Below are 26292 nucleotides of genomic sequence, written 5' to 3'. Positions count from 1 at the left end.
AAAATGAGGGGCCTCTGACAGTTTTGCATTCTTTCGCCCGAGATTTTGTCTTCCATTCTCAGGTATGACTCGAAACAACTGGCTGAAGGGCTAAATTGGTGCTTGAAAGAAACCAGTTTTACCTTTAATCATATTTTAACTTTGTTTTACACAGATCCGACACAACAGCCTCCTGTTCAAGGCCCTGGGGGTCAACCAGATTACACTAAAGCATGGGAAGAATATTACAAGAAACTAGGTGGGCATCTTTCATTTACATTTTGAGCTGTTTGTACATCTGAAATAACCTGCTGAAGAATCAGTGCCTTTCTTTCTCCATCCTTCACTCAGTGTTTTGCTGTCTTGTCACACAGCCTATTTTGTTTCGTTTTTCCAAGACTACCATTTTCCTATGGCAACACTTAATAAAGTATTTCTTCTCTGGCCTCGATGGCACGTCCCAAGACACGAATAGTCGAACTCACTTGGTTTCAATCTGTTCATGTGAGATGTGTAGGTCAATGCTTCTTGTGACTTCAACATCTGATTACCCAGTCATGCCATGACTAATTATGTTCCTTTTGTTCTCCAGTACTATGCAGATATGTACAATTATCTGATGTCAGCTGGACCCTGTCTTCTACTACTGTTCCTTTCTTTGGCAGGTGGACACCTTCACCTGAAATGTTTGTGTTTGCTTTTACAGGCCAACAGAACCAGCCTGGCCAGCAGCCAGGACCCCAACAGGATTATACAAAGGCATGGGAGGAGTACTATAAGAAACAAGGTAAGCATGCTGCACTCGTATGACCATAGGATATTGGAGCAGAAATAGGCTATTCAGCCCATCGAATCTACCCAGCCATTTAATCATGGCCATTTTCCCACTCAGCCCCACTGCCCTCTCCCTATATCCTTTCATGACCTGGTCTCTGCCACCATCTCTAGCAGCAAATTCTAAAGATTTACCATCCTTTTGCTGAGTAAATTCTGTTTCCACCCTTCATTACTGAAGATGTGCCCTCTTGTGCTAGTTTCTCCCACCATGGGAAATAATAAACAATCTTCCTACGTCTACTCTGTCCATGCCTTTCACATTTGAAATGTTTCAGTGAGATTCCCCTCTCATTCTCCCAAATTCCAACAAATACAGGCCAAGAACAGCCAAACGCTCCTCATATGATAACCCTTTCTTTCCCGGATTCATCCGAGTCTACCTCCTTTGAACTCTCTCCAACATCAAAGTATCTTTTCTTAAACGAGGAGCCCAAAACTGCTCGAAGTGAGGTCTCACCTGTGTCTTATAAAGCCTCAATATCGCATCCCTGCTCTTGTATGAACGCCAGCGTTGCATTTGTCTTCTTCAAAGACTCCTAGGTTCCTTTGCATCTTCATTGCCATTAAAAACATATGGAGAACAATTACTGAACTTGCTGATAGTAATTCTTTGTGTTTGACTGGAAGAGTAGACAGCACCTCACTTCCACCAGTTCATCCAAAAATACTTTGTTTTTGATTATGGAAAAAGATTCTTCCTCATAGAGATGAGGGATGTTGATGCTCTGACCTGAGAAGGTACATTGTGAAGCTCCCAACATTCTAAGTGTCGGCTCCAGATGTAAAACATCCATTACATTAGTGTAATGGCATTGATTTACCACAGCTTACCAAAAAAATAAACTCGCTCGTTTTTTTTCAGCATACCATGAAGTTGATTTTCTTTATTATTCACGAGAGACAACATTGCATTCTTCAACTCTCCCAACACCACCCAGCCAAACTCTTCTGACCTTCTCATTGGCTCACTACCACACGGCAATCCTGACACTCTCACTCGCCTCCTGCATCGGAGATCAGTCACCTGTATAATGATGCTTAAAACACCTGTGTATGCACGCTGTTACTCCCGCGCGTCGCTTTGCTTACGTCATCAGCGGCAGCCGACACTGTTCTCAATGAAGGTGACTGCAGCAGAATTTTTAATCTTGGCCTGAGCATCTCAAAGCAGTTGACAGCTCGTGAAGTATTTCTGAATTGAACCTGAGGTTGTAAATGTAGGCAAATTGCTCTCATGGATGAACTTGCCATTTCAAGTCAAGTTTGCCATTATCAAATGGGATTTTTCTGTCCACGGCGTAAAAGCATGCAAACACACATGAAGTCATAGCACGCACTTTTACAAGTGACATATACAGTACATTTATAAAAATAAATAAATATTGTTGGATGCTGTAGTTGTAGATTCTGGGAGGGTTTGTATGAGCAGTTTGTCAGTTATTCAGCGGTCTCCCTGCCTATGGGAAGAAGCTGTTTCATAGCCTGGTGGTCCTGGTGTTGATATTCTTACATCTCTTTCCTGACAGGAGTAGCTGGAATACGCTCTGTGTGGTATGGTAGGGGTACTTAACGATTTTGTGAGCCATCTTTTAGACAACAGTCCTGGTAAATCACGTCGATTGAGGGGAGGGGGTGGGCTCTTCTCTGTCACTATTTTTATTAGTTTATTAGTATGAATGCTACATGGGAATAAAATAGAATATTTCTGTCACTCTTGAGCTCCTGTGGATTGACCGTCAATTTTTGATGTCGTACGTTGATTTGGGATTAATATTGCCCAGCAGTTTGGGTGGATTCCTGCTTTTCATTTCATCCATGCAGTTTGGATCTTTCATGTCCACTTAAGAAGACAAGGCCTTTATAATTATCACATTTGAAAGGTGCCACTTCTGAGCTGTGCTCCTTCTGTCAGCTTGACTGCTTTTTATCATTCTGTTCCCAGCACCAGCCATTCAGGGACCAAAGTTAGATTGCCAATGTACTGATCCTACTGAGGCTGACAGCAAGATTCAAGTTTGTCCAAACCCAATGAACTCCATGGCATATATTTTCCATTAATCCCTGTTTTGCAGTCATTGATTCTATTAAAAAAATGTTAATTCCATTCCAGATCACGAGAAAAGGGATATTGATGCCGGCATGAACAGAATTCCCTCTTATGCAACATTTGAAAGATTTCTTAATATGGGTGACACTCTCATTCTGAACAGCATTTCGAACTTGAATGGTCAATCTGCACCTCTGTCTCTTAAAAGGCAGAAATAGAACAAGAATAAAAGCAGGAGGAGGCTCTCTGACCCAATGAGCATTCAACAAAGATTGTGGTTAATCTGGTTGTGGACTCAGCTCCATTTACCTGCTTTTTCTCTCTAACCCTTATTTCCCCATCTCTTTAAAAATGCCTAACTTTGCTTAAATATACTTGTTAAGGCCGCCTCAATTGGTTCCTTGGGCAGAGAATGACAGATTCTCTTTGTTGAGAAAAGAAGTTTGTATGTCTTAAAGCTACTCTTAATATGAATCTTGAGGCTGTGTCCCCTATTTGTAGACTTGCCTTTCTGTGTCTATTTTGTCGATTCCTTTCATAATTTTGTTTATCAAATAGACATTATTGATCTCCATTCGATTGCTTTGTAATTAAAGCAGACTGTGTGCTTTAATATCAAGCAGCCATTTCAGTAGGACAAAAGTTTGGTCTACTGATGTCAGTGGAACTGTGGGGCTGTCTGTTCCCTTAATTTGGCTGTCATAACTGGTAACTCGTATTTCCCCATTTTTTCCTGATGTGGGAGGCATATGCAGTGCTTTCATTTTGAAGTTATCCTTTCATTAAAAAATTTCCCTTGTATTGTGCAAAATTCAATTCTGACCTCATCTGTAAATCTTGTTACTCCACTGTTGGCACATGTGCTACCGGTTGCCCAGACTCCACCCCTAAGCCTCTGCCATTTTAATTTAGAGATGTAGCACAGAAACAAGCCCTTCCGGCCCATAAACCAATATCCCCCAAATACACTAATTAAAAGAACACCCATGTGGACACGGAGAACATACAGAGACAGCGCTGGATTAGAACTCGGGTCGCTGGCGATGTATAGCGTTGTGCTAACCATAATCATGGATAATTCTCCTTTAAACCTATCTGCTTGATCTAACTTTTGGCACCTGGCTTTTAATATTTTTTAATTGTTTATTGGTTTCTGTTTAGTGTTGTGTTATATTCTTTTTTGAATATTTTAATTTTCCAAGACTCATAGAACATTATTACATACATTATATAAATAGTATTTTAAAATTACAATCTCATATGATTACCCAAATCTTGCCCCCCAAAAAAACTGCTAACTGCCTTCATTAATTAGTCCATATCTTGATCTTTGAGAACTCAATGCTATTAACCTAACTAAAAGTTAATTATATCCTTAAGTCAGTAGGATTCAAATAAGGTTGCCATATTTCTTTCTAAGATTATGCTATTTTTTTCCAGAGGGCACAACTTTGCATTTCCATATTCCAGTGTGTAATAAGTGGGGGGAGTTGGACTTCCATGTAACAGCGATACATCTCCTGGCTACCACAAGTGCAATCCTCACGAACTGTATTTGTTATTTTATTAGTTTTGTGCCAATGACCATAAGTTTGGTCAATAAATACAGTTCTGGTTCCAATGGAAAATCCACTTCTATAAATTTTTGTCAACATTTCTGCAAAGTCATACCAAAAGGATCTTATTTCCATGCATAGCCAGGTTGAATGTATAAATGTTCCAACTTCCATACCACACCTAAAACACGAGTCTGGAATTTCAGATTTTAAACTGTGTAATTTTTATGGTGTAAGGTATAATTGGTGCATAAAATTGTATAAAACTAATTATATCTGACATTAATAAATGATGTCATATTATCAGAGCACAGTTTTGACCAATATTGTTCTTGAATCATTTTCCCCAAGTGTTGTATCCTATATCGTACCAAATGAAAGGTCTGGTTGTAATTTAGTCATTGGTGACAAAGTTGGAGAATCTCACTCATGTTAAAAGATCTCTCAGCTGCCACAGAAGGAGTGGGACTTCTGTTCATGACATGGTCAATAGCCCCTCTCCCTTGTGATCTGGACTAACTTTTCCCCACAGAAACAAATGCAAACACTTGGAGAAACTGTTTTGTGGATTATCTGTGTGTGGAGAGTAAACAAGAGTCTGCAAATGCTGGAAAAGAAATGCAGGAAAAGAAGGTTGCTGTTTTGGGCCAAAATCCTGCACATCGCTAAGATAGTCTTTATTACTACTTCATTGGGGTAAGGGATGAGTGTTAAGGCTGTGTGTTGTCGGGAGTGCCGGATGTGGGAGGTCCTGGAGTCTTCCAGTCTCCCGGATGTCCATATCTGCACTAGGTGTGTCGAGCTGCAGATTCTCAGGGACCGTGTTAGGGAACTAGAGCTGCAGCTCGATGACCTCAGGCTGGTTAGGGAAACAGAGGAAGTCATAGACAGGAGTTACAGCCAGGTGGTCACGCCAGGGCCACAGGAGGATGAAAGGTGGGTAACTGTCAGGAGAGGGACAAAAAACCGTAAGGTACCAGAGAGGAGCCCTATGAATGTAACCCTCAGCAATAAGTATGCCTCTTTGAGTACTGTTGAGGGGGACATCAAGGTTGGGGGGAGCGACAGTGGCTGTGCCTCTGGCACGAGGTCGGCCCCTGTAGCTCAGAAAGGGAGGGAAAGGAAGAGGAGGGCAATTGTGGTAGGAGACTCCATAGTTAAGAGGACGGATAGGGGATTCTGCGGACGCAGCAAGGAGAACCAGATGGTGGTTTGCCTCCCTGGTGCCAGGGTCCGGGATGTTGCTGCTCGTGTCCCAGATATCCTAAAGTGGGAGGGACAGGAGCCAGAGGTCGTGGTACATGTAGGTACCAATGACATAGGGAGAAATAGAGAAGAGGTCCTAAAAAGTGAGTACAGGCAGTTAGGTAGGGAGTTAAAAAGAAGGACCGCAAACGGGGTAATCTCTGGATTACTCCCTGTGCCACGTGACAGTGTGAATAGAAATAGAATGAGGTGGAGGATTAACACATGGCTGAAGGGGTGGAGTAAGGGCAGGGTTTTAAGTTTCTGGATAACTGGGACCTTGGGGGAGATGTGACCTGTACTGTAAGGACGGGTTACACTTAAATCCCAGGGGGACCAGAATCCTGGCAGAGGTATTTGCTAGGGCTACTCAGGATCCTTTAAACTAGAATGGTTGGGGGGAGGGAACAAAATAGTACAGAGCAGTAAGGAGAAGGTTAGAATGCAAACAAAGAAAGTTTGTAGTAAGTATTTGAATATGGATGGGCAGGTGATAGAGAAGGGAACTGCTCTGGAAGAAGATGAAGGGCAATTGGCAGGAAAAGTAAATAATGTTGTTATTAAAGATGAGGGAAAACAGGGATTAAAAATTGGGAAATCTCTGAAATTCATATATTTTAATGCCAGGAGTATTGTAAAAAAGGTGGATGAGCTGAAGGTGTGGATTGATACTTGGAAGTATGATGTGGCAGCGATTAGTGAGACATGGTTGCAGGAGGGATGTGATTGGCAACTGAATATCCCTGGGTTTCGTTGTTTTAGGTGTGATAGAGTCGGAGGGGCAAGAGGAGGTGAGGTTGCATTGCTTGTCAGGGAAAATATTACAGCGGTGCCTAGGAAGGATAGATTAGAGGGCACATCCACGGAGGCTATTTAGGTGGAACTGAGGAGTAGGAAAGGAGAGGTTACACTTGTAGGGGTGTATTATAGACCACCCGGAGGGGACCGAGACCTAGAGGAGCAAATCTGTAGGGAGATAGTAGATATTTGTGATAAGCACAGGGTTGTAATTATGGGAGATTTTAATTTTCCACATATAGATTGGGAAACACATTCTGTGAAAGGACTGGATGGGTTAGAGTTTGTGAAATATGTGCAAGATAGTTTTTTACAACAATATGTAGAGGTGCCAACCAGAGAAGGAGCAGTGTTAGATCTACTGTTGGCAAATGGGATGGGTCAAGTGACGGAGGTTAGTGTTGGCGAGCACTTCGGGTCCAGTGATCATAATGCCATCAGCTTCAATGTCGTTATGGAAAGAGAGAAGTCAGGGCCAAGGGTTGAGGTTTTTGATTGGGGAAAAGCTAGATTTGAGGAGATGCGAAAGGACTTGCAGGGTGTGCATTGGGACAATTTGTTTTATGGGCAGGATGTAGTAGAGAGATGGAAGTCTTTTAAAGATCAGATTTTGAGAGTGCAAAAGCTTTATGTTCCTGTTAGGTTAAAAGGAGGGGCAAAAGGTTTGAGAGAGCCGTGGTTTTCAAGGAATATTGGAAACTTGGTTCGAAGAAAAAGGGAGGCGTACATTAGATATAAGAAGCATGGAGTTAAGGAGATGTTTGAAAGATACATTGAATGTAAGAGGAATCTTAAGAGAGGAATTAGGAAAGCTAAAAGAAGGTACGAGAAAACTATGGCAAGCAGGGTGAAAACTAATCCAAAAGAGTTCTACAAATATGTTAATGGTAAGAGGAAAGCTAGAGACAAAATTGGTCCCTTAGAAAATCAGAGCGGAAAACTGTGTGTGGAGCCTAGAGAAATGGGGGAGATATTGAACAGTTTCTTTTCTTTGGTATTCACTAAGGAGAAGGATATTGGGAGATGTGAGATAAAAAAAGCAAATTGGGTAAATATGGGGAATATAGAGATTACAAAAGGTGTAGTTTTAAGGCTTTTGAAGAATATAAAGGTGGATAAGTCTCCGGGACCAGACGGGATCTTCCCCAGGACATTGAGAGAAGTGAAGGAGGAAATAGCAGAGGCTCTGGCGGTAATTTTCTAAATGTCATTAGATATGGGGATAGTGCCGGAGGATTGGCGCATTGCGCATGTGGTTCCGTTATTTAAAAAGGGTTCAAGGAGGAAGCCTGGCAACTATCGGCCTGTAAGTTTGACGTCTGTGGTAGGTAAATTAATGGAGAAAATTCTTAGAGATAGTACTTATAAACATCTGGATAGACAGGATCTGATCAGGAGCACTCAACATGGATTTGTGGGAGGAAGGTCATGTTTGACCAATCTGATTGAATTTTTTGAAGAGGTGACTAGGAATGTGGATGAGGGTAGCGCAGTGGATGTTGTCTATATGGACTTCAGTAAGGCCTTCGATAAGGTACCACAAGGAAGGTTAGTTAGGAAGGTGCAGTCTTTGGGTATAAATTTTAAGATAGTCAAATGGATTGAACATTGGCTGAAAGTGAGAGGCCAGAGAGTGGTAGTGGATAATTGTCTGTCAGGTTGGAGGCCGGTGACCAGTGGTGTGCCTCAAGGATCTGTATTGGGTCCATTGTTGTTCGTTATATACATTAATGATCTAGATGATGGGGTGGTGAATTGGATTAGTAAATATGCAGACGATACTAAGATAGGTAGAATAGTGGATAATGAAGAAGGTTTTCAAGGATTGCAGAGGGATTTGGGCTGCTTAGAAAAGTGGGCTGAAAAATGGCAGATGGAATTTAATGCTGATAAGTGTGAGGTGCTTCATTTTGGTAAGAAGAATCAGAATAGGACATATGTGGTAAATGGGAGAGCATTGAGGAATACAGAAGAGCAGAAAGATTTAGGAGTAACGGTACATCGTTCCCTGAAGGTAGAAACTCACGTGAATAGGGTGGTGAAGAAGGCTTTTAGTATGCTGGCCTTTATCAATCATTGCATGGAATATAGGAGTTGGGAGGTGATGTTGAGATTGTATAAGACGTTGGTGCGGCCTAATTTGGAGTTCTGTGTGCAGTTCTGGTCGCCAAATTATAGGAAGGATATAAACAGAGTGGAGAGAGTGCAGAGAAGGTTTACCAGAATGTTACCAGGGTTTAAGTATCTAGAGTATAGGGAGAGATTGGACAGATTAGGTCTTTATTCTTTGGAGCGTAGAAGGTTGAGAGGGGATTTGATAGAAGTATTTAAGATTATGAAAGGGATAGACAGAGTGGATGTGGATAGACTATTTCCGTTAAGAGGAGGAAAGATTAAAACAAGAGGACATGAGTTAAGAATTAAGGGGCAGAGGTTTAGAGGTAACATGAGGGGGAACTTCTTTACTCAGAGAGTGGTAGCCGTGTGGAATGAGCTTCCGGGAGAAATAGTGGCGGCGGAGTCAATTGTATTATTTAAGAAAAGGTTGGACAGGTATATGGATGAGAAGAAGATGGAGGGTTATGGGCATTGTGCAGGGAGGTGGGACTAGAAAGGGGTGTTTGGTTCGGTGCGGACTAGAAGGGCCTAATGGCCTGTTTCTGTGCTGTAATTGTTATGTTATGTCTCAAAATGTTGCCTATCTGTTTCCCTCCACCAATGCTGAGTTCCATAGTGGTTTCTTGCTCCAGCTTCCAGAATCTGCAGCCTCTCATGTAACTTCATATTTTTGCACCCAGAAATTGATATAATCATGAACTACCCTTTGAAGTGATTTGTGGTGGTATCAAATCCACGTAAAACAAAACCATTTCCACTGGATACTGGAAAGAAAAATATGATGCTAAAAAAGATCTTAACCCAGCAGGCAAGTCGTATGGTCCAAGCAACACTTTTGTCATTTTTATTGGGCCTGTGTGGATGCAGGTAAAGAGTCATGGGTTAACATTATTGATCCCTTCCCATAAATGTAGCCTAACTTGCTCAGTATGCTGGGATGTCTGTCCATGGTCTTGTGCACTACCAGACTGAGACCACCCACCAATTGGTGGAACATCTGGGCACTCTCCATCCAGTTGGCATTAACATCAACTTCTCCAGTTTCAGTTAGGACCCCACCCTCCATATCTTTGTCTCCTTTCGTAGCCTCTGGCTCCTTACCCCAACTTTGCATTCACAGAGCCAAATCCCACACCCAAACCTCCCCAATCAATGATCAACTTCCTAGCCCCTTCACCATATCCAAAAACTTATAGGGGTTGATAGATGCCAGATAAGTGTATTTCTGGTTGCTTGAGACTTCCTTTTACAATGCCTAACAATACACTTGCATTAAGAATAAACAGTTTAAAAGACAAAAACACTGTATTTTATTTGCACTGAACAAAGTTCACTTGCATGAATATATAGGCCTTAAAGCATTTTACTTTATTTTCGGTCACATTCTGTGAAAACATTTAACCTTCACTGCATCTGCAGGTTCCTCTCCCTCCACAGAGCCCCCCGAAAGATGAACAATAACATTATAGATAATTAAACCCCCACCAAATTTACAGATAAAGCCTCTGACTGGGTCGAGTTTTACGAAGCAGGGATAAGAAGACACTTATAAGAGAGTCACCCCAATGGCAAGCAGCATCAACCAGCTCTTCATCCTGGGCGACACCATCACTGTTTCACACAACTTTATTCAAACAGCTGCTACGAGCAAAGCATGACTCAAGGCCACCCGCTGGCTGAATATTTGTTCCCATCTTCACCAAAGGTTTATGTGTTACTTCAGAGAGCATTTGCTTTTACAATTTTAAACTTGTTTATTTTTTGCCTGTTATTTTATTATTATTATAATTTAAAAAAATTATTTTCCTCTTTTTGCTGGTTGCTTGAATTCCAGATACCAGGGGCTGTACTCCTCCCCCTGCTATTTCTTTTATTCAGACATCTTCCTGCTTTTTCTCATACTTTGAAGAAAGGCTCAGGTCTGAAATGTTGGTAATATATCTTTTCCCTCGTCTGGGTGAATACTGCGAGACCTACTGAGTTCCTCCAGCCTTTCTCTTTTTACAACAACCGCAGCATCTGCAGACATTTGTTTCACTTGCTAAGTATTTCTGATTGTGTCTGGTTGGCAGTTGAGGATGAAGTGACATTGGCGAGATTCGGGGGGGGGGGGAGAAGGAAGTTCCTTCTTTGGGATGGTGATGTGTTTGGGTTTATCACATGTTGAACGCCTACTCTCTGTTCCACAGCTCAGAGTGCCCAGGGAGCGGCGGCGGCGGCAGCGGCGGCAGCAGCACCACAGCCTGGGGCCCAGCCGGATTACAGTGCAGCCTGGGCTGAGTACTACAGACAGCAGGCAGCATACTATGGGCAGCCAGGGGCACCACAGCCTGCTCCCCAGCAGCCTCCCGCACAACAAGGGCAACCGGTACGTCCGCAACCCCCTCCTCCCTACAGGTTTTAGCTCTGTTCTCCTTGCAGCAGCGGTGCCTGCTGGGACATGGCTCTGCCTTCACTCAGTGATCATGGTACTGTGGCTACAACCAACTGAAACTGGCCTGTAAGTTCAGCCTACAACTCTGTTCCTCACACCGGGCAGCGCACAGTCAATGGGGAGACTGCATACGTCCATCCATTTGCACACCTTTTTTTTCCCTTCAATGTTTTAATGCGCAAAAGAACCAACATGTGGAATAGTTCCCTCTTGTAATTAACAGTGAAAGGTTTGTGGTATAAATGGCTGAGGCTTTATTTTCCTAGCAAAATGCTCTTACTTCATGTTGATGCTTGAGAGGCACCTTGGCCTTGTGAGTGAATACAGGCATTTCTTTTCATCAACTCTAACTATTTTTGCTTCCAACTTTTCTGGACTTTCACTGGCACTCTGTTCTGCTTTTTCCTTTCCTTTTCGCCCCTCTTTCTTTCTTTTTCCCTCTTCCTCACCTCTTTCTCTCCCCCTTTCTCCTTTTTTTCTCTCTCTCGCACTCTCCTCCATATTTCTCCCTCTGTTTGAATTATCGTGCCTATTGTTTACAACTGTCTCCTAGTTGTGCAAAAGTAATCATCGGAAGGGTGTCCACTCTGCATTCATCTCCGAAATGGGACATGACACGCTTCCAGAAAATGCAGTCTCAATGATCCTACTAACAGTGACTAAAGTGACATGATTTCTGAACTGGCACTTCTGAAGATTTAAAAACCTTGGGCGTCGTTTCTTTATTCGTAATCCTCGAAGGTTCGATGAAGCAGGAAAATAAGACTGGTACACGAGTCTTTTGTGGTGAGATATGCTTCCTTTGGACGGACTCCGACCTGTTGAAGATTTCCATTGCAAGCATTTGAGGATGTGATGCATCAGTGACTCCGGAAAACCATCTCTGACTTCACATCGTTCCCGACACCTAATCAAAATGGAACTTGCAAAGTCTGTTTGTGTGATGGATTAGAAGTAGCATATAAATGCCTTTACTTTACAGGTTCTTTAAATGGAGTTGTGTTGTAATTTTGGACCAAGTGCTCAGAGCTGTGGCAGCATCAAATCCTTCAGCACTGGAGGCTGTTTGGCCAATTTGAGCCAATACTCATCCATTGAAGAAGCTTAATCAGCTCTTCCATTCTTCCCAATTTTGTACATTTTTCCTTTTGAACACATCTCGTTTCCTGAAGCAGACAGACTCTGCATTTAAAAAAAAAAGTTTAAAAATGTTATTTAAAAAAAAAAGCAAACCAGTTGCTGATCAGAAGCCTGAACTTAGAATATGAGATAAAAATGCCCTCTGGTGTCAGGTTTATAAATAGCTGGAATTAGCTAGAAATGTATCCATTTAGATCAGTGGCTTTAGGGTAGGCCTAAATTTTAACCATGAGCAATGCTGAGAGATAATCCAGTGATTTAGAGCCCCATTGAGCCCACAGCACTGGAATGGGTCATTGGCACCAGCTGTTCCATACCAGTGTCTACTTTGACCCATCAAGCATAACTGCTCTTATCCCTCTTGCTTATCCAGCTTAAACGCATCTGCTTTATGCCTCGGCTTCTCCTGTGGAAATGTGCTTCCTGTTCTCGGCATCTTGGATTTCTCTGAATTCCCTGTAGGGTTGATTGTTGACTGTCATAGATTGCGAGCTCCAGTTTTTGGTCTCAGCAACAGATGGGTTCAACTGCAACCACCCTGTCCAACCATCTCAAAATCTTGCAGTGCTCTCTCAGGACACACTCCTTGTTCTTCTGTTTTCCTGTGGGAAAAGAGCCCCTTTGTGCCATCTTTCCAGTAGTTTTGAACATCTATTCTGGTGTTGCCTATAAATCTTTTAATTTTATCCAGCGACTACTAAAACGGAGACCGAAGCCCTGCGCAGTGCTCGGTGAAGGGAAGTTTCGCACACTTAACATCTCTGTTTTTCAAACTGTGCTTCTGGAAATAAAATCTGATGCTTGTTTTGCATTTTCCTGTTGCCTTGTTAACCTGTCAGAATTTGTTTGTGCTTCGAATCCCGCTATTTCTCCATCCTCCTTCGACTCCATATCCAAACAATATATGGCCTAATTCTTCCTACCAAAATGTAATACCTCACACTTAACGATATTGAAATTCATTTGCCATAGCGATGCCTCATCTGACCGATGGATTCCCTATTGTGTCACCCCCACTAATTTCCACATTAAATATGTTCTCTCCCACAGACACAGTGAAGCAAACGGGGGACGATTGCAGTATCGTCGGGAAGAATATTCCTTTTAACAATGATGCGGACTGATGAAGATCCATAGGCTTAGGTTCCCTATCACTGTTTAAAGACGTTCATATTGAGCCAGTGTAGGAGATAGATTAAGCTCAGCTCCAACTTCAGATTCAGTCCGTCTACAGGAAAAAAAAAACAAAAAAAAATGGAGGGGGAAAAGTGAAAAATTCAGGGTAATACTTTTTGTTTTTTTAAATATAGATCACTCGGCTTTTAGTTGAAGATAGTTGAACATTCCAGACAATGTACTGTTGAAATCAAATCCATTACACTGAAAATGGCTGCTGGTCTGTTTTTTGCATCTTGTTGTCTGTTAAGGTTTAAAAAAAAAACAGTGTAAGCTTGGTTTTTACTTTTTACCGCTCGTTTTACACTTCACAATAAATGATATTAAAACAGTGACCCCTTTACTATGATACTTCATGCCTGTCTCAAGCTGTCGATCTCTGCCTTTGTTCACTGTACTGAAGATGCTGACTTCGAGGAAGCAGTAGCCGATCCTGCACGAAATATCAGCTCGACTGCCCTTGGGTTTCAGTCTGGAGAGAGGGCGAGGAGTTGGGACCTTGACCGATGCTCTTTTTTTGGTGAATTTTCTAAGTGCAGGTTTGACCCTTTGGTCGATTGTGTTCCCTGACGTGTCTGCAGGCCTGGTGTTTGACCCTGTTACTAGGTTTGATGAAAGTAGCACTGGGTTATTTCAACTATTTCATTGGATTGGATTCATTGGCCTCTGCAGTGTGTGAAAGAAATATTCTGTGGGCATTGAGATACTGTTGAATTCTTGACACTCGAGAGCTGTGGGTCAGGGAGCATCTGCAGGTAAAAATGGTCAGCCAGTGTTTTGGGCTGGGATGGGAAGCTTTGTGGAGTCTGGGTACAGACTCAAAATGTTTACTGACCATTTCTAGCCATGCGCTGAGTTCCCCCTGATTACACCTAAAGGACCTTGTGAGTTAGAATAGCAGTATGGCAGCTTATGGAGTTTATAAGTGTGATGCAGATAGTCGGGGGCTGAACCGATTTAGAGAGACCCAGAGAGGTGCTGACTGTATGTTACTGAAGTAAGAACACACGGAAATGGTGGAGGAACTCTGCCGGTCTCGCAGCATCCATCTGAGGGAGAGATATATTGCCAGCCTGAGCCATCTTCAAAGTATAAGCAAAGAACAGGATGGTGTCAAAATAAAGACGTAAGTCTGGTAGGGTGAGGAGTCCAGAGCAACAAAAGGTGTTAATTGGATATGATGGAAGGAGAGGTGAGAATGGATTTTGGTTCTGAAAGGGGAGAGACAGACAGCTCGGAGAAAGGTGATGGAGAAGGTGGGGGGTGGGGGTAATGAAAACCGGATAAGTTGATGTGATTGAATCTATAGTGTCCCAGAGTAGCGCAGACAGTATGTGACCAAATTCTGTGGAATGTTTCAGAATAGTGGAGGTGGTACATGGTGAGGGAAGGAGATACATGGTGAGGGGAGGAGATACATGGTGAGGGGAGGAGATACATGGTGAGGGGAGGAGATACATGGTGAGTGGAGGAGCCAGCAATGGCAGAGTACACCCTGACCTATTCCTGTGGAAGGAGATACAGTCTGGTCTTCTGGAGAAGAGAGCATTATCAACACACCAAGGCAGCAGTGATCGAGACAGCAGTGAGATGTGACACCGGCTGTGGGCTGGAGACTGAGGTGACAAGAGTGTGAAGAGCAGTGAGGCACATGCAGGGCTGACCTTGGGCTCCAATCAATAGAACTATGTCCTGTGAACCCTGAGTGAACAAGGGGTTGGCTGCCGATTGCAAGGGATCCCTTGTGGGGTTTTAGTGACAGGAATTTGCATTTGCCTTCCTGTAATTTCCATCTCACGGGCAAGGGGAAACAACCTGCAGATGGTGGAGCCTTGAGCAAATAACGAGCTTCTGGAGGAACTCGGTGGGGCAGGGAACATCTGCAGGTAAAAATGATCAGCCAGCGTTTTGGGCTGGGAAGCTTGGAGGAGACTGGATACAGACCCGAAATGTTTACTGACCATTTCTAGCCATGTTCCCCCCCCCCACCCCAGCAGCTCGTTGATTATACCTAAAGGACCTTGAGTTGTTGGCCACAGCTGTGGCAGGCCTATACCTCCCTATCTGCTCCTTCACTTGATAAGATCACCACTGATCTCATTGTAACCATAGCAGGTACCAGAGGACATCTGTTTAAGGTGAATGGAGGAATGTTTTTTTACACAATGGTGGGTGCCTGCAATTCATTGCTGGGAGTGATGTAAGCAAGTAGAAAAAGGTGGGTTGTTTTGAAAAATAGGGTGAGGTATGCAAGGGTTGGATTGTGGAGTTTGTTTTCATAGGTCACATTGTGAGCTGAAAGGCCTGTCCTGCACTGCATAAGGTGTGTGCAGGCAACAGGCATGTTGTGCCTCACCCTGAGCTACTGATGCCAGGAGTTTCGCAGTAAACTGCTGAGGTTTGTTTTCTCTTCTACAGCATGGATGGGGTGTGATCACTGGTATCTGTCAATCAATGGAATGTGCATGGTGCTAGCAAGGCCAGCATTAAAGGTGTCTCCCTAACTGTCTTAAAATCTAATCTTACCAAATTCCTCCCAATATTTATCCATTACAGTAGATCGTCAGCCCGTTTTAGAAAGGGGAGACCTTTGCGGACCTGAAATTGAGGACCGGCTGTAAGACTGATAATATTTATGCTTGTGTCCTGACTAAAGACAGCAGGGAAACAGACCCATTTGCCCTAATCCTCCCATCTCCAATTACACCACCCCCAAACATCCCGATCAGTTTTCTCCAGATTCTCCTGCTCACTGGGGGTGATTTAATCGGTCTTCCAGCCTGTGTGCTCTTGGGACATGTGAGGAAACCCACCTGATCATGTTTGTACGAATTCCACCTGCTCAGTGTTGGAACTGAAGATTGAGCACTGGATCCAAGACAAGGGATCTACGGTACTGTCAGCTGCCGAGCTGAATTGAATACCCTGCATCCTTGGTCTGGTTAGTTTAGCAGTATCAGACTGATAATCACCGAAGCAGAATTGAGTTTATTGTCACAAAATTTGTTCTGTTGCACCAATATGCATCTTGGGTCAAAACAGGCCAACTTTGGTTCAGAATGGAATCATAAAATGAATGATTTTGTCTCTTAATTGCTTACACGTTGTTGATGCTTATTTTAATCCTGGCATTTGATGTCACTTCAAGCTTGGTGGCTTTTAGTTTGACTGGAGCCCAGTAAATCATCATAACAGCCCTAAAACACACAGAAATGCTGGAGGGAATTAGCCGGTCTCACAGCTTCCATGGGAGTTCAAGATATATTACCAACGTTTCAGGCCTGAGCCTTTCCTTGAGGAATATTCCTTGAAGGGCCAAGTCCCTGTGGGTGCTACAAGACTGGCCGAGTTCCTCCGGCATTTCTGGGTGTTTTTACTACAATCACGGTGTCTGAGAATTATGTTTCACATCACAACAGCCCGGACCTGTTCAAGTCGTTTTGCCTGCAGATGGAACTGTTTCATTCTGATGTGTGGGCTTTCAGTGCTGTCCTGCCATCTGCTGGAGAAATATTGGGTGCTGTTATATTAGGTTATAGTTGACCTTGATGAAATTATGTAATGGGCAGGGAAAACTAATAATTTTCACAAGTGTTGCATAGCCCTAAGTGTTTGGAATGTGGAAATTGTGTGTGTCAGCTAACATTTTAGGAGCCAATGTTGATTAAAAATGCAGTGCCAGAGAAATTCAGCTGGCCGGTGTACTTCGTGTAGTATAGATACATAACCATCATTTCAGGCTTGAGGCCTTCATCAAGGTATGGACCAAATATGGGCAGGCACTCAATGGGGTTGGGGGGAGGAGCGCAATCCCAAAAGCAGGAGGTAATAGGTGGATAAGGGAAGGAGGGCACACCAGCAAATGGGGCAGGGGATGACTCGGTGAATGGAGGGGAGAGCGGGTGGAGAGCTGGAGAAAGAAGGGGAAGGGAGGAGAACTGGGAGTAGGCTTGCAGAAACTGGAGAAGTCCATTGTTAATGCCATCCGGTTGGAGAGTGACCCAGATGGAAAATCAAGCGTCGTTCCTCCCATGTGTGGGTGGCCTTGATGGGGCCGTCATCAGCGTGGAAGTGGGGTGCGGAATTGAAGTGGTCGGCTACTGGGTGATACCTGTCATTGATGCGGACAGAATGGAGAAGGTACAGTTGATTAATGTATTTTTCACGGAAGTTAAAAATTGTCCTGGTTTCAAAGCAGAATTGAAATCCACGCAGATTGAAGCCTGGGGTCAGAAATTGATTGAAAGCGCAGGGCCAGGAGTAGGAAGGGGCTATGATTTATAATTTTGATGGTGGAGTGAGGACCATTGTTCTCACTCTGGAGCTGCACCTCCAGGCTTAAAGTGGGAACTGTCACCAGGGCCTGTAGTCTGGTAGATCACTTGGAATAGTCATTGGTCTAGGAGACGGGAATAAAAAGGAAAGTCTGTAGGTGTGATTGTGCAATGCACACAAGCGCTGGAGAAACTCAGCAGGTCACGCAGGGATATAACCAATGTTTAATGATGAGTTTTATAAACTTCACTGCACTTCTTCCCACATTAGTCGATTTAGAAAAAGAGCAATAGATATCAGTCGTTTTTGGGATGGGGGTGCAGGAGCTGCTACACCTCCCTCTCCACTATTTGGGACCCCAGGTGAAGCAACATTTCACTTGTGAATCTGCATCAGGTCCTCCTACTGTGGTCTCTACATTGGGGAGACTGGATGCAGGCTGGAATATCGCTTCATTGAACATCTCTGCTCTGTCCGCAGCAATAACGTGGTTCTCCCAGTGGCCACCCATTTCAGTTTTCCGTTCCATTCCCTTGCTGACATGTCTGTCCATGGTCTCATGCACTGCCAGACTGACACCACTTGCAAATTGGAGGAACAATACCCCCAAGCAGATGGTGAAATCAAGAGGCAAAATGCGAAAGTCTGCAGACACTGTGGTTCAAGTAAAAGCACAATGTTGGAGAAACTCAGCAGGTCAATCAGTTCATTTTATGTAGCAGAGATAAAGATGTTTCGGGCTTGTGCACTTCATCAAGATGGAACAATGTCGAACAGAAAAGTAAGGGAGGGAGGGGTGGGGGAGGAGCATGGTCCCAAATGGTAATAGGTGGATGAAGGAGGAAAGCCACAGCAGCAAACCAGGGGGAGGGGGGTGGAGATCTGGAAGAAAGGTAAGGAAGGGGGTGGAGATCTGGGGGAAAGGTAAGGAAGGGGGTGGAGATCTGGGTAAAAGGTAAGGAAGGGAGGGGGAAAGGAGAGTAGGCTAATAGAAATTGGAGAAGTGGATGTTAATGGCATCTGGCTGGAGATGGAAAATCAGGTGTACCTCCAATTTATGAGTGGTCTTGGGATAGTACATGGGTCACGGACATATGTATGGGAGTGGGGCGCAGAACTGAAATGGTTGGCCGCTGTAGATGTCCCTGTCACTTGTGTGGAAAGAGCGAAGTGATCTCCCAGTCTGTGCTCAGTCTCTGATGTAGAGAAGGCCACAAAGGGAGCAGCAGATGCAGTAAATCACTCCTGCAGACACACAAGTGAAGCGTTTGGGCCCCCAGAATGTAGTGAAGGAGGAGGTGTGGATGCAGTGGCACCTCCTGTAGCCACAAGAGAAGATGCCGGGGTGGGGATTAGTAAGGAGGGTTGAGTGCAATATTTTTTATTAAGCATGCACCCGGTGTCAAGACTGGAGTTGGCGACCGAAGGTGTGGGAGGTCTGACAGGTGGGCGGCAAGGGCACTGGCCTGGAGTTGGCGAGGGAGGTGTAGGGAGTTCCGGAGGGCAGGCGACCAGAGCTGAGATGGGGACCTGCATTCCCCAGGGAGGTGAGCTTACAATCCTTGATGGACCCCAGGTAGGTTCAGAGCTGGCAGTTGAACGCATGGATGTAGAACAGGAGGGGTCTGCTGCAGGCCAAAATAAATTTACTGAACTCTGGTAAGCAGGTGGCTTCTCACATCAACTTCTCTGGTTTCTATTTACAACCCACTGCCCCCTCCCCCCGCCCCCCCCCCCCCCCAACTTGTTCCCCTGTCTCCTTCCTCTTGTTTCCTTTCAAAATCAAATTTCACCTTTCCTCTTATCATATTTCGTTTGTTGTTACATTTCCCACAAATCAACCTGATTTGGTCAGTCCAAACCTGCCAGTGCAGGTGCTATGCAAATGTTGTCTTCGGCCTGGGCCCAGGATAGATGCAGACACTATAAAAGCAGCTCACATACAGATGCTGTGGATTACATTGACATAGATTGAATGCATGTGATGCACATGTTCTTCAGGCAATAGCTTAGTGAGTGTACTTAACAATAGCATTTATTGTCTTCTGGAAGATTCAATACAGCAAAAAATGCCTCAATGTCACAACAGCTGTGATAAATTCGGTTACATTTGTGGCGAAGATGTACTTAAAGCTCAATGACACAGCACGACTGCACTTAAGAATGCCGAAGTTAAAAATTGGTGACCAAAACGAACCCTGGGCTCCTCATATGTTTGGCATCGGAATCAGAATTTATTGTCACGAACAAATCATGAAATTTGGTGTTTTGCGACAGCGTTGCAGCGCAAAAGTTCATATTATGAACCATCTTACAGCAATAATAATGATAGAGCGCAAAAAGTGAGGCCATGTCTTTGGTTCATTGATCATTCAGGAATCTGATGGTGGCGGGGAAGAAGCTGTCCTTGTGCCACTGAGTGCTTGTCTTCAGGCTCCTTCCTGATGGTAGCAGTGTGAAGAGGGTGCGGCCTGGGTCTTTGAGGATAGAGGCTGCTTTCTTAAGCCACCACCTCTTGTTGATGTCCTTGATGGAGTGAAGTCTGGTGCCCGTGATGTTGCAGGCCAAGTTAACAACCCTCTGGAGTTTTTTCTTGTCCTGAGAGTTAACACCTCCCTACCAGACAGTGATGCAACCAGCCAGAATGCTCTCCACGGTGCATCTGTAGAAGTCTTCGAGAGTCTTCAGTGGCCTACTGGATCTCCTCAAGCACTTCACAAAGTATAGCTGCTGGCAGGCCTTCTTTGAGATTGGATCAACGTGTGCAGTCAACCTGCGAGAGAGATACAATATGATATGGCTAGAACATAAGTATCACGTGACGGGCTGTCACTTCTGTCCGACCGATGTATTTGGAAAGATGAGGGGAGACTTAATAGAGGTCTACAAGATTCTGGGAGCCATAGATAAGGTGGATGGCTAGGGCCTTTTCCCCAGGGCAAGAATAGCAAACACTAGAGGACATCTGCACAGAGTGAAGGGAGGAGAGTTTAGGGGAGACATCAGGGGTAAGTTTTTTTACAGTGTTGTGGATACCTGGAATGCCTTGCCAGGGATGGAGGGGAAGCTGGAACACATGGGGCATTTAGGAGACTCATAGACACTTGAATGAAAGAAAAATAGAGGGTTGCGAGGTAGGAAGGTTTTTTTTTTCGTAGGAATATATGGGTCGGCACAACATTGAGGTCTGAAGGGCCTGTGCTGAGCTGAAATGTTCTATTGCTTGGCCCAATGAGTTCCAGCAGAAGATTGTGTTTACCTTCAGATTCCAGCATCTTCAAACTCCAAACAGTGTCCTCAGTAATTTGTTCTTTGCTCCATAGTTTAGCATCTGCAGTGTCTCCAGAACATCAGTGGTGCTGGGCTCATTCTATCTGTGCAATGACTCCTGTTCCCCCAGCGCAGTACAATGGTAATTGTGGGTTTTAGACTGTGGTTTGAATTTTCAATCATGAGACTCCAATGCAAATGCCTTGATCAACTAATCTGACACAAGCGGCAAATTTGCTGATTGGATATATTGCAACAGTTTAATAAGTCGATTGGAGTGGGCCAAAAATAATTTCAACAAATAACAAATCCAGTAATCTCTTAAAAATCCAGGCAAATTTTATTGCAAGATTAAATGGACCATTGTTGTACGTGGTATGATTAACAAGAAATGTTACTGGGTTGATTTAATTTTATTTTTATCTGGGTGATATACTTGCTGTTTTCTTCCCTTTTCGGTCATAGTAGAGGGGAGTTCTATCCTCCCTGGATACCTCTCCCTTTGACTCGAGGTGGGGGGGGGGGGGGGATGGAAAGAGTCCACCTTATTTTGAAGATTGTAGTAAAAAGATGAAATTGCTGGTGGAATGCTACAGGTCTGGCCGCTTCATTAGGAGGTGAAGATATATAACCGACTTGGGTCTGAGGGCTTCAAGAGTTGAGAGGGTACGTATGCCATTGGAATCCATGCATTATCCCTGACGAACTGCAACCTGGAAGGTTGGCTGCATGCAATTGTCTCTCGGACTTCTTATCTCCCCTGCGTTTGTCATCTGATCTAAGTGAGACTTTAAAAAATTTAGACATGCCATCACAGTCCATTTTGGCCCATGAGCCCGTGCCGCCCAATTCACACCCCGTTAACTTATAACTCCTGGTACGTTTGGAATGGTGGGAGAAAATGGGAAAAACCCACGCAGACACAGGGAGAACATACAGACAGTGCGGGATTTGAACCCAACTCCTGATGGCGCTGTAAAGGGGTCGCGCTAACCATCACGTCAACCATACCCCAATTTTTTTTTAATTTCAAGATTCCCTTATTGTCATGTAATGGTACAGAACATGTAATATTACATGGATTTGCCTTCAGGCAGAGTCGCCATTAGTGTTGTCTGGTTCCCCTTACAGTACAAGAGAAAGAGAGCCCCTTCAGAGTCACTGAGTGTCCTTGGATTTGCCCCCAGTGCTCCCGCGGCCTCTGCAGCCACCTGTTCGATCCATCGGCCACCCGAGCTCAAGATCTAAACCTCCGATAGAATCACGAAGCCTTCAGCGCTCGAGGACCTTCGGCAAACCTTTCCTTTAGCACCCTCTCAAATACCAGTTACCTGGTTCCCATGAGCCTGTGGGTCCATCATTCGCTGAGCCCCTCTCAGGCCGTGGCCACCGTCCTGTTGGGTCCTCTCCTCTGCGCCTCCTTCTTAACAAGGGTGGGAGGGATGTCCTCCCTATTTCTGGTGCTCCCCAGTTTTCAACCCCTTGTGGCCTCCACTGAGCACAGGTGCCACCATTTTGGGCACCGGCCTCCTTTAACAGCCTGTTCAGCATTAAGACTAGGCGGTTCAACCCTTCAGAGCAGTGCTGTGTCTCTCTGCGTTCACACCAGCCATTTTTGTGTTTGTGAAATAGATTGAAAGCAGCACATAAATGCCTTTTATTTTACAGGTTCTTGGGATGGAGTTGTAATCCACGAGCAAGTGCGCACAGCGATGTGACATAAAATCTTTCAGCACACGAGCTGGTTCTATAGTCCATGGTGCCTGAGCTTGCTCTTAAGAGCTTGCTCTTAAGGCTGGGTTTAGCCAAGTACCTGTTTGAGAAGCATCGCAGTGGAGTTTCATTTCATTCTTGACCTGCCCAGTCAGGAGTTCAGCTCTGGATCAGAGCTCATTCCCACCTTACCCAATGAAAACAAAGGACTTTCATGGGTCAGGGTCACCCAACTCGGTGCCAAAGGCAGATTGTTCCTTGGGTGCCTGGCTGATTATCGCAGACAGAATTGGAGGAAGTGATTAAGCAAGAAAATCTGGGGCCGAGGGCAATACACAGAGGTGCTGGAGAAACCCAGCAGGTTGCGCAGCATCCATGGGAAATGAATGTTTCTGGCCTGGGCCCTTCGTCAGGTACATGGAGGAATATGATGCTTCTCAATGACATATTTGTCAGATCTGACTCAGTGGACCACATTTTAATTTGATCCACAAGTTTGGGGGGGGGGAGGGGGGCATGGGGTTCAGGATCTGCTCAAAAAAAATGATGGTGCAAAAGTCTTGGTTGAATTGCCAAGGGAGTGCAGGAATATTTGAGGTGAGGAGTTTTGAATGAAGTGCTTGGCTGGGGTTGTATATGTTTACAAGCAGATGTAAAGTATCTTGCATCTGTGAGTTTCAACAAGAGCAGAGAAGCCTCCCTTCACTTTGTACAAATGTCCTCTGGTGTTTGCTATTCCTGCCCTACGTAAAAGGCGCTGGTTCTCTATCTGTGCCTCAGAATCCCTATTAAGACCTCTAAGTCATGAACCAGAGGACACTGGTTAAGGGTGAAAGGAGAAATGTATAGGGGGGAATGCTGGGGGGAAATGTTGTGGAATCAGCTGCGGTGGTGAATGTGGGGGCTCAATTTTAACATGCAAGGAAAATTTGAGCAGGTACGTGGATGGGAAGGGTATGCAGGTATGGACTGGTCAGTGGGTCAAGGCAGATTAATAGTTTGGTGCAAGATGAGAAGGGCCAAGGAGCCTGTTTCCTGTGCTGTGATGTTCACCAGGCCCCACTTATTTTGGACTTCGGTGCTTTCCACCAGGTTCTGACACTTGTTACTCCATCTATCATTCAAGTGTTGCTTGCTGTGGAGGAGAATTGAGGGAAAGGGAGGGGGTTATCAGGACATTTCCATAGCTGAGGGGGTTCACAAGGCTCAGAGCTGATTGAGGACGACCAGGGTCGCCCTCCTGTGTGGCATGTGAGAAAGTTTGCTGTTTTGATTGTACAGCCCATGTTTAGTTCTTAAGACTGAATCATTAAATGTAAATTTAGGCAGAAACAGGCCTTTCTGGCCCATGAGCCCGTGCAGCCTGATTAACCTACGACCCCCCCCCCCATAAGTTTTGAATGGTGGCAGGAAACCGGAGAACCTTGGAGGAAACCCACGCAGACACGGGGAGAACCTACAATCTCATTGCAGGACACCTTGGGATTCGAATCTGGGTCGCTGGTGCTGTAATAATGTTCTGCTGGCCTCTAAGCTAATTGTGCCACCCGTTACATGAGGCAAGACTTGCGTAAGGTTCAGCCATGCGTTTGTAAGTCGCGGAGTAAGTAGCGTCTCCAAGAGGGGGAGTCTGACCATGTGACGTTCCAACAATGAAACCAAACTCTTGACATCCTCAATATTAACATCTCACGGCCATCCCTTCGCAAGCGATGATGAACACGGTGCCTTGTAGCTCTTCTGTCCTCACAGAACTTTTGTTCCGTTTTCCATGGAGCCCTAGGCACCGTATGCCGGGACAAGGACTTGGAGGCGAGTATTCGCCCAGGACAAACGCCTCCCTCTGGGTCCCACGCCACTGGGCCTGGAAGAGTGCAAGGCACGAAAGCCAGAGTGGCGCAGGATTGCCCTGAAGTGGTCTGTTCCAAGACCGTGCTCGCTGGCCACTGTCCTGACAGATCCTTCGCCCACCGAATTTGCTGCTGCTGCTCCTAGGGAAACTGTTTCTCGCACTCTGTCACAGCTGCCAGCCCCTATTTTTGGGGCCCTTTCCAGGTACTGACGGCTGGGCGAGCTGATCTCGGGGATTTGAAGTCAGAGTTACCTTCTCTTAGCCTTTGCCTGAAGAGGCAAAACCTGCAAGGCAGCAGGTGGTTTGAACCCACAAGAAACCCACAAATACTCCGGTGACAACAGCAGGTCTGAATTTAGACGAGTCACCTCTTTCCTGTGACCCCTCCTGCCCTACGCACTACTCAACGAAGCAACCTGACCAGTCCTGGTGCAGGCAGCTGACCAGAGCATCCTGAATAATGCTGATGCAGGCTTTTGACCATCCCTCCCGATGCTGCCTGAGCTGCTAAGTCCCTCCAGTGGTTTGCACAGAACTCGCCAAATCTATTTGAGAGCATATCCCGAACCTGGGAGCTCTTATGCCTGCAAAGACCATGCAGGGAATTCGCAGGATCTCTTCTCTACCCCGCCCCCCGATTCCCTTCAAGTAATGCAGCAGCATCCAAACCTGGAGGTTTAACGCCATTCCTTTGTCAATTTTGGGGCCCAAAGATATTGGGATTCCCTCCGCAACTCAGCAGGGTCCTCCAGGGATTGGCAATAAATGTTTGGCATGATGATGAGCTTCATATCCCAATTCAATACGCATCTTGGGGTGAAAGTCTGCAGACACTGCAATTGTGGTAAGGGCACCAAAAATGATGGAGTAACTCAGCAGGTCTTACACGGAGAGAAAACTTCAAGGTGGGCATCCTGTGAAGAGATTAATACCTTGAAGGGCTCCGGCCCAAAACGTAGGTAATATATCTTTACCTCCAATGGACGCTGTGCGACCTGCTGGGTTTCTCAAGCATTTACAAATATGCATCTTGTTACACTGAAGGATTGACAGGAATGGGTATTTCTATAGACTATCCAAAAAGTATTGTGCTTGTCGTATCCACGGTTAAAGCCTCTTGGACAATCTCTCATCAACAATATTCTATGTCTGCGTGATGCTTGACCTATGTATTTTTCCCAGCATTTTCCATCTCTTTCTCTTTGCCTGAACAAAGCCCCACCAGCTCACCATTAACAACTCATGACACGGGTTCCACTCCTTAACACCTCTCCATTAGGCTACTTCAATGCATCCCTGCCCCAAGCCTCACTCCCGCTTGCCCAGCCCTCTTCTCCACATCTGACCAAGGCTCTGTTGACTTTTTTTTCCATCCCCTCACCCACAAGGGGCTGCGGATCCTAGGATCGGGAGCGAAAAAAATGTCTACTGAGGGAACTCGGTGGGTCGGTGAATGGTTTTGGCCTGAAAAGACGCCCATTCACTCTCTCCTTGACCTGAGTTCTTCCAGCAGATCGGTCTTTGGTTTCAAATTCCAGCTATAAGCTCGTCTGGACCCAGAACTATGAGGAGGGATTGAGTCTGTACTTGCTGGAATTCAGAAGAATGAGAAGGGATCTTGTAGAAACATAAAATTATGAAAGGCATAGAGGTAGGTAAGTAGTATCCTTAGTTGGGGGGAGACCAGGACTTGAGGGGACATTGCCTCAAGATCCAGGGGAGTAGGACGGAGATGAGGAGGAGCTGCTTTTCCCAAAGGAATTCGCCGCCCATTGAAGCAGTAGAGACGATCTCAGTAAATATTTGACGTTTGGATAGATTTCTACAAAGTAGAGAAATTAAGGGATAAGGG

At 44.9% G+C, this 26292-nt stretch overlaps 1 protein-coding gene across 1 annotated transcript in view; it reads left to right on the top strand.

Annotated features, from left to right (window-relative positions):
* The window catches only part of LOC138758477 (far upstream element-binding protein 2-like), a 60420-nt gene extending 46755 nt beyond the window's left edge, over window positions 1-13665 (top strand). The window contains 4 exon segments of the mRNA XM_069927436.1: window positions 155-238; window positions 686-766; window positions 10770-10948; window positions 13205-13665. Of these exon segments, the coding sequence (XP_069783537.1) occupies window positions 155-238; window positions 686-766; window positions 10770-10948; window positions 13205-13213 (353 nt within the window). The 3' untranslated portion in view covers window positions 13214-13665.
* Window positions 13666-26292: the final 12627 nt, after the last annotated feature.

The sequence above is a fragment of the Narcine bancroftii genome, chromosome 3 (assembly GCF_036971445.1).
Source record: "Narcine bancroftii isolate sNarBan1 chromosome 3, sNarBan1.hap1, whole genome shotgun sequence".
Taxonomy (NCBI): Eukaryota; Metazoa; Chordata; class Chondrichthyes; order Torpediniformes; family Narcinidae; genus Narcine; species Narcine bancroftii.
This window is presented reverse-complemented; position numbering and strand designations above follow the sequence as displayed.